General features: G+C 40.6%; 1 protein-coding gene across 3 annotated transcripts in view; it reads right to left on the bottom strand.

Moving 5' to 3' along the window:
- The window catches only part of HADHB (hydroxyacyl-CoA dehydrogenase trifunctional multienzyme complex subunit beta), a 51154-nt gene that overhangs the window by 39675 nt on the left and 2181 nt on the right, over positions 1 to 9298 (bottom strand). For all 3 annotated transcript variants that reach the window (XM_017876866.1, XM_017876867.1, XM_017876869.1), the window contains exons 2-3: positions 1030 to 1104; positions 877 to 921 (exon numbers count right to left, since the gene is read on the bottom strand). In XM_017876866.1, coding sequence (XP_017732355.1) covers positions 877 to 921; positions 1030 to 1096 — 112 coding nt within the window. In that variant the 5' untranslated portion in view covers positions 1097 to 1104. The remainder of the gene's footprint in view (positions 1 to 876; positions 922 to 1029; positions 1105 to 9298) is intronic.

Genomic DNA, 9298 nt, shown 5'->3' with positions numbered 1-9298 from the left:
CTAGAGAGGCACACATGGGGTTTCGCCATGTTGACCAAGCTGGTCTCAAACTCCTGACCTCACGTGCTCCACCTACCTCAGCCTCCCAAAGTGCTGAGATTACAGGCGTGAGCCCCCACACCCAGCCTGGAAGATATTTTTTCTATTAAGTTATTATACAAGTAGAAATACCATAATAAAACCAAAATCAAAGGCATGGGTCCATACAGAATCTAGGCAAGGAGGAAAATGTTAAGAATTTGTCAGGGTGATTTTAGCACTAGCCAGGAAAGATACAAACCTACAGCAGATTCTACAAACATCTGCAGTAAAGAAGTCTAATTCATTGGGTTTACTGAGGATGTAAATGACCATATAAAATCAACACATTTCCTTACTCTTCTATTTCATATTAACTAAACAACTTTGTTATTACTAGTTCCCTAATCACTTCTATTTCAGGAATGGGCCCTCTTGCACATGGGAGAAGAAGATATTCATCAATAGAGAAGCATTTCACAAATTGCAAATTTAGAAAGTTAACTTTTGGTTCCATAACAGGTCTCAAGAGCATCTGTAAGCCGTTCATCTCTAGGACGGCCAGCAAGAGGATAAATAAACTCACCAGCGAGGTTTATGGAACCTCCATGACTCCAGCAGGTTCAAATCCCAGAAAACAGCCTCCTGTCAACAACCTCAAGCCTAATCCTAAATAAGGTAGTATCATTATTGATTGGCCCTATAATTTTTTAATTTGAAGGCAACAGAGATGTTCATGTTGTTCATAAAAAGGGGAGAATTAGCAAATTAGTTTTGGTTTTTATTCAGAGTTCACAAACTATAGAATCTGGAATCTACCATTGAAATCAGAGAAGTTTATTTTACAAATGACTGTACCTGGGGCAGCTCGTAGCTGGGAGGAACAGCTCAGAGGTCTTATGGCTGGAAGACAAAATAAACTGTTTACAAAAAGCAATACCATTCAGTATCTATGCAAGATGCTTATAAATCCAAATCCAATCTCTAAAAATAAAATAATAATAAACTTACCAAATCTGAGGGCCCATTTTGATGTAGTGGGAAGATTTTTAAAAGGGTAAGCCAAGATGGTAGTCATTCTGGAATCTAAAAAGAGAACAAAAGTATATCCTGGATTAGCTGAACAATTTGTAGTTTACACTGTAGTCTATGAACTCTAATAACCTCATCCACAGCTACTAGAAAACATTAAAACTTAATCTTATCAACCATTCTTCATCCAATAATATTATTATGATAGGAACATTGACATGGCTTTCACATTGTACCAACCACTATTCTAAGCATTAACCATCTAATCTTCACAATGACCTATAAAGTAGGCACGATTATTACATCCTTTGTAAGAGATAAGGAAATTCAGGCATAGTAGGATTTAGTGACTTGCCAAAAGACCTACAACTAGTGAGTGGCAGAGCTGGAATATTTATTTATTTATTTATTTTTGAGATGGAGTTTTGCTCTTGTTGCCCAGGCTGGAGTACAGTGGCACAATCTTGGTTCACTGCAATCTCCACCTTCCCGGTTCAATCGATTCTCCTGACTCGGCCTCCCAAGTAGCTGGGATTACAGGCACGTGCCACCGTGCCCGGCTAATTTTTTGTATTTTTAGTAGAGACGGGGTTTTGCAATGTTGGCCAGGCTGGTCTCGAACTCCTGACCTCAGGTGATCCATCTGCCTTGGCCTCCCAAAGTGCTGGGATTACAGGTGTGAGCCACCGTGCCCAGCCCAGAGCTGGAATTTGAATCCAGGGAGTCTACCTCCAGAGTGTGTGCTCCTGTCCTTTAGGGTCAAAGAAGCAGAGAGATTGCTAGGCGTGATCATAAAGCCATCAGTATCAGTTTCACGATTCTGAAGGCTATACTATGATTATGCAGACGGCTTTGTGGAATGTTTGTATTTGAAGGGAATACATACTAAATAGGGATGGTGAAGCATCATGTCAACAACTTACTCTCAACTGCTACTAAAAAAAGTTTGTAGTACTGCACTTGCAACTTTTTTCAAAGTTTGATACTGTATTGTTTAAAATAATAAAAAAGTAAAACATAATAATCCTATATATTAAAAAATATGTAGAATACATTAACTACTTCCCCCCACCCCCCAAAAAGACTAAATTTCTAACAATGAGTTCCTACAGATCACTAAGGAAAACACTAGCAGACAAATAAGCACAGAATATGAACAGACCACAGAAAAGGAAATACAAATGGCTCTTAAATATATGAAAAGATGTTCAATTTCACTCATAAGAATTCAAATTAAAATCACACAGATATAATTGTCTGTCAAAGTAGCAAAGATTCAAAGGTTTGATATATACTCTGTGTAGGTAAGAGTATGTGCAAATAGATATTCTCATATACTGCTGCCAAGGGAATTGGCGCAATCCATGGGGAGGGCAATTTGGTAATTATCCGTGAAAACTACAACTGCACCTAATGTTTGACCCAGCAATTCCATTTCCATGAACAGACTTCATGGACATTACTCACACACAGGACATGATCCACATTGTTGCTGTAATAGTCAAAGATCAGAATAACCAAAAAATAGGAAAATGGGTAAGTAAACCATGCTACAACACCCTTGTGAAATACAATGCAGCTGTAAAAGGTAAGGAAATGATTATGTATCAATATGGAACCATTTTTAAGCTATATTAAGTGAAGAAAGCAAGATGCAAAATAGCTGTACAGCATGCTATCACTCATGTTAAAAGAGGAAAAATATTATGTACATTTCCTTGTATCAGTATAAAATCTCCCTGGAAGTATAATAAAGATGTTAAGAATAACTGTTGACTGGAAGAAAGGGAACTGGGTAACTAGGGGACAGGGGTGGAAGACTTGTCATCATACACCTCTTATAATTTCTTAATTTTGAAGCATGTTTTAACTAAAAAAAAAAAAAATCAAAACCAAAAAAATCCCACAAGATTTACCAACAAAGACTTTGGTAGCCAGCCTCCAAGTTGCCCCCCAATAATCTCTACCTCTTGGTATTCACACCCTTGTCTAGCTGCCTCCCTCTCCATATCACAGAATGTATAAACCAAAGAGTATGTTACAAGTAATGGTATGCCACTTCTGAGACAGGCTATAAGAGATACTGCAACATCTGTCATGGCCTTTCAGCTCACTCACTATGGGAGAAGCCAGGTGGTGTGTCCTGAGCAGCCTTAGGAAGAGGCTCCTGTGGTGAGGAACTGACACCTCTTGCCAACAGCCATGTGAGTGAGCTTGGAAGCGGAGCCTTCAGCTCAGGCAAGCTTTCAGCTGACACCAGCCCTGCCAACATTCTGACAGCCACCTCATGGGAAACTCTAAATCAGAGTAATCCAGCTAAGGTGCCCTTGATTCCTGACCTTCAGAAACTATGAGATGGTAAACATGTATTGTTTTAAACTGCTAAATTTGGCAGTAATTGGCTACACAGAAATAGATAATACAAATGCTTGAAGGTTTAACTTCTCGTGGGTCTTTAGAGACTAAAAGGAGGATGTCCTACAGCTTCTGAAAAGGAAAAAACAAAATACACGTTCCAAACATGTGGATTGGAAAGCGATGGAGAAGCCCAAGCTTTAGGATCACCAGCCTAGGGATATTCAAAGGACTCTGGCCAGAGAAACACAAAGAGGCCCATGAGAGAGGCACCACTCAGAAGCTACTTACAGTACCACAAGGGTCTGGGATACAAGTTCCCTTATGTAAAGTGCACCTTGAAATAAAATTCATGAAAATAGTTAAGAAAATGTTGAAAAACAAAAGGGGGAACCTTGTTCCAATAGATAATAAAACTTTCTAGGCTAGGCACAGAGGTTCACACTTGTAATCCCAGCACTTTGGGAGGCCGAGGTGGGAGGATCGCTTGAGCCCAGGAGTTCGAGACCAGTCTGGGCAACCTAGTGAGACCCTGTTTCTACAAAAAATACAAAAAACTAGCTGGGCATGGTGGCATGTGCCTGTAGACCCAGCTACTCAGGAGGCTGAGGTGGGAGGAGCACCCGAGCCAGGAGTTCAAGTCTGCAGTGAGCCATGATCACACCACTGTACTTGAGCCTGGGTGACAGAGTAAGACCCTGTCTCAAAAGAAAAACAGACAAGGGCCAGGCGCCGTGGCTCATGCCTGTAATCCCAGCACTTTGGGAGGCTGAGATGGGCGGATCACAAGGTCAGGAGATCGAGACCATCCTGGCTAACACAGTGAAACCCCATCTCTACTAAAAATACAAAAAGTTAGCTGGGTGTGGTGGCAGGCGCCTGTAGTCTCAGTATTCGGAGGCTGAGGCAGGAGAATGGCATGAACCCGGAAGGCGGAGCTTGCAGTGAGCTGAGATCGCGCCACTGCACTCCAGCCTGGGTGACAGAGCGAGACTCCGACTCAAAAAAAAAAAAAAAAGACAAAACACTTTCTATAAAGAACCAATAATTAAAACAGAGCAGCTCTAGCACAGGAATAAATGACATTGGTCAACAGAACAGGATGTAGCGGTTCAGAAGCAGACCCATGTATGTAAGAATTTAGTGTATAAAAAATACAACACTTCAGTTAGCTGAGAGAAAGAAATTACTCCATGAATTCACTGGGAAAATGGCTAAACATTTGGAAAAAATTTTAGGTCTGCAGCTCACAGCAAAAGCACAAATAAATGCCAGACAGATTAAATATTTAAATGTATATATTTTTAAAATATATATTCTAACTATAAAAGTACTAGAGGAAAACATCAGAGAATATAATATATACATACACGCATGTGTATGTATTTTTTAGAGACAGAGTCTCGCTCTGTTGCCCAAGCTGCAGTGCAGTGGTATGATCATAGCTCACTGCAATCTGGAACTCCTGAGCTCAAGGGATCCTCCTGCTTCAGCCTTCTGAGTAGCTAATACTACAGGCACATGCCACTATGCCTGGCTAATTAAAAAAAAAAAAAACAACTTTAGAGACAAGCTAGTCTCACACTCCTAGCCTCAAGTAATCCTCCTGCCTCGGCCTCCCAACATGCTGGGATTACAGGCATGGGTCACCATATCCAGCTTCAGAGAATATTTTTATCACTTAGATGGAGAAGAGATTTCAACATATGGCACAAAACCCAGAAGTACAACAGAAAATAGTAACTAACGGAACTGATCATATAAACATTCAAAATACATACTAAAATATACTAAAATCAAGTTAAAAGGCAAATAGATTCAGAGAAAATATTTGTAACATGTCAAACAGAAAAGAGTTGATACCCATAATCCATGAAGAACTTGTACAAATTATAAGAAAAACAGGGTCAGGTGCAGTTGCTCACACCTATAATCCCAGCACTTTGGGAGGCCCAGGTGGGTGGATCATCTGAGGTCAGGAGTTCGAGACCAGCCTGACCAACATGGAGAAAGCCTGTCTCTAATAAAAATACAAAATTAGCCAGGCCTGGTGGCACATGCCTGTAAGCCAGCTACTTGGGAGCTGAGGCAGGAGAATTGCTTGAACCCAGGAGGCAGAGGTTGCAGTGAGCCAAGATCATACCATTGCACTCCAGCCTGGGTGACAGAGTGAGACTCCATCACAAAAAAAAAAAAAAGAAAGAAAGGGAAAGAAAAACAGAAACAATCTATCACAGAATCTGCAGTTTGTACTCTAATATCCATTCCACCCAATTATGTAGCTGCTGTATGTGGCTTATATGGGACTGAATCCAGCCCAACTCCAGGGTTTAAACCAATAAGAATAATCTCATTCTCTTTGCTAAGATCATTGATTCAGGGACCAAGGCCTCAAACAACCACGCACGGTATTGCCGTGACCACTGGTATTGATGCGTGGATGGTTTCGTCAGTTTAACACTCAAGTCTTCTGCCTGTAATTCTGGAATACAAATCTTTCCTTCTGAGGCCTGGCATGGCTATAGCAATTTGCAAACATTTACAAAGCTAGGCTAAGAGGGAGCTACTACCAGAAGAGTAGAAGAGTACGGAGCTGAGAATTTTGGAAAAAGAAACTAGAGTCCTGGCCGAATCCCATCTGAAACCCACCCTCCCATTGTGCTTTTCAGTTCCGTGAGCTAACAAATCTCCTTTATTTATTTATTTATTTATTTATTTATTTATTTATTTTGAGACGGAGTCTCACTCTGTCACCCAGGCTGGAGGGCAGCGGTGCAATCTCAGCTCATTGCAACCTCTGCCTCCCGGGTTCAAGCAATTCTCCTAGCCTCGGCCTCCCAAGTAGCTGGGACTACAGGCACACACTGCCATGCTCGGCTAATTTTTTTTTATTTTACTAGAGAGAGGGTTTCATCATGTTGGTCAGGCGGGTCTCGAAATCCTGAGCTCAGGCAATCTGTACTCCTCAGCCTCCCAAAGTGCTAGGATTACAGGCGTGAGCCACCACGCCCGGACCAATAAATCCCCTTTGAGAAGCCAATTTGATTTGAATTGTCTGTTATTTGCAGCTGAAAGACTCCTTCCTGATACATGACCAAAAGCCAGAATGAGAAAACAAGCAATTCACAGAAGAAATGAAAATGCCAAATAAACAAAATGTATAATGTTCAACTTCACTAACAAAATGCTGTGTTTTTTTTTTTTTTTTTGAGACGAAGTCTCGCTCTTATCTCCCAGGCTGGAGTGCGATGGCGCGATCTCGGCTCACTGCAACCTCTGCCTCCTGGGTTCAAGCGATTCTCCTGCCTCAGCCTCCCGAGTAGCTGAGACTACAGGCATGTGCCACCATACCTGGCTAATTTTTGTATTTTAGTAGAGATGGGGTTTCACCATGTTGGCCAGGCTGGTCTCAAACTCCTGACCTCAGGTGATCCGTCCGCCTCGGCCTCCCAAAGTGCTAGGATTACAGGTGTGAGCCACTGCGTCCAGCCTGTGTTTTCCTTTTTTTTTTTTTTAATTAAAGCAAGGTATCATTTTGTGGTTTTCAGACTGGCAAACATTTAAAATATGGTTAATATATAATTCTAGTAAGAATGCATCTAACTAAATAGGCACTTTCATACACTAGAAGACATGTAAAATGCTAAGGCCTTTTGGTATGACAATTTTGTAGTTATAGATCAGAATTTAAAATGTGAATTTTTGAGTCCAATAATGCCTTTTATTGGTCTCTAACATATAGAAATATTCAAAATGTGTGTATAGCATATATAGGTCTCTAGCCTAAAGAAATACTCAAGGGAGGCCAGGGGTGGTGGCTCACGCCACTGAACTCCAGCCTGGGAGACAGAGCGAAACTCCATCTCCAAAAAAAAAAAGAGAGAAATACTCAAGGTGTTCATTACAGCACTGTTTATATTTGTGGGAAACTGGAACTAATCTAAATGCACATCAGTAGGAAACAGTTAAGTAAGTTATAGTGTAAACACACCATGGAATACTGTTTGGCACTTTGGAAAAGAAAATGAGACAAAATGACGTCCATGTATATATACCGATGTGGAAAAATGTTCATAATATATATTAAACGAAAAAGCAAGCTACAGAACAATGTGTATTAGAATAACCAGAAAATAGGGAAATGGGTAAGTAAATCCCGCTACAACACCCATTTTGTAACAAAAAGAGAGAAAGAGAAAATAAAGTCTATAAAGCTATGAGTCTAGATATGGAAAGGATAAAGAAAAGCTTTTCTTTAATATTCTTCTGTTCTCTTTAATTTTTTAAAATAAGCATTTTACTTACGTACAATTCTAGTTTTATTTAAAATCTATATATACTGTTGTCACTCAGTATCCATGGGGGAATGGTTCCAGAATCCCTCGCAGATACCAAACCTCAAGGATGCTCAAGTCCTTTACATAAAATGGTATAGTATTTATTTACAAAGAACCTATGCACATCCTCATGCATACTCTAAATCATCTCTCGACTACTTATAATACCTAACGCAATGTAAATCTATGTAAACAGTTGTTATGCTGTATTGTTTAGGGAATAAGGATGAGAAAAAAAGTGTACATGTTCAGGACAGATGAAACCACTGTAGGCCTAACTACATTTTCACTCAGACATTGGTTGAATCAGAGATTGTGGAAATCACAGATACCAAGGGCCGACGGTACATCAATATCTTATATAAATATATACAAATATACAAATGCATTAAAAAAAGTCCAGAAAAATACACATCAAAATGCTAAAAGTAGTTATTTCTGGGTGGTGTAATTACAGATGTCTTTATTTTCTTTAGACTTTTCTGTAGTTTCTGAATAAAAAATTACATGGAATATGTATTCCTTCAATAATAAATAAAAAACAGAGATTTCAAACGTAAGGGGGGCTAAGCAAATTATCCTATGGCAGAGTTGACCTGTCATTTGCTAAGCTTCAGAAAACAGAAATTTTGACAAGAATATTCAAAGCATGGAAACTTCAGGGTAGTGTAGGGTAGGATAGGATCGGGTTGGGTAGGGTAGGCCTGAGTAGGGTGTGGAACTATGGAAAGATACACGAAGCTGCAGGCACCTAGGAGCAAGGGAAAGGAAGAAGGGTCTAGGCAAGTAATGAAAGAGAAAGCAAGATGCCATGGCTCTAACAGCTCATCATCACAACTTTAAAACACAATGTAACGGTTAAGAGAACTGACTAAAGCCAGACTATGTCCAAATCCTGATTCACCCTAGCTGCATGACTTTAAGCCAGTTACTTAACCACACAGGACATGCACGCGCGCACATACGCACACCACACATGTGCATGCAGCACTTAAAACAGTGCTTGATACACACTTAGGGGTATACCTGTGTTTGCTATTACCAGTAGGGGTGGTGATACAAATGTACTGCTTCCCTCTAAATAAACCATTGGACTAAAGTGCTTAGGGATCAAAGAAACATTATAACATTTCTGCCCTGATGGAGCTTAGTCTTGTAGAGACAGCACAGGGAGCAAAAAAACGGAGCCAAATGAGTGATCTATATCAGGGACTGGCAAACTACAACACATGGGCCTCTAGCTAAAAATAGTTTTTCACATTTTTAAAGAGTTGTAAGGCCGGGTATGGTGGCTCACACTTGTAATCCCAGCACTTTGGGAGTCCAAGGTGGGCGGATCACCTGAGATCAGGGGTTCAGGACCTGCCTGGCTAACATGGTGAAACCCCATCAGTACTAAAAATACAAAAAATTAGCCTGGCGTGGTGGTGTGCGCTTGTAATCCCAGCTACTCGGGAGGCTGAGGCAGAAGAATCACTTGAACCCGGGAGGAGGCTGCAGTGAGCCAAGATCGCACCATTGCACTCCAGCCTGGGCAACAAGAGCGAAACTGTCTC

The sequence above is a fragment of the Rhinopithecus bieti genome, unplaced genomic scaffold, assembly GCF_001698545.2.
Source record: "Rhinopithecus bieti isolate Rb0 unplaced genomic scaffold, ASM169854v2 scaffold_7681, whole genome shotgun sequence".
In the NCBI taxonomy this organism is placed as follows: Eukaryota; Metazoa; Chordata; class Mammalia; order Primates; family Cercopithecidae; genus Rhinopithecus; species Rhinopithecus bieti.
This window is presented reverse-complemented; position numbering and strand designations above follow the sequence as displayed.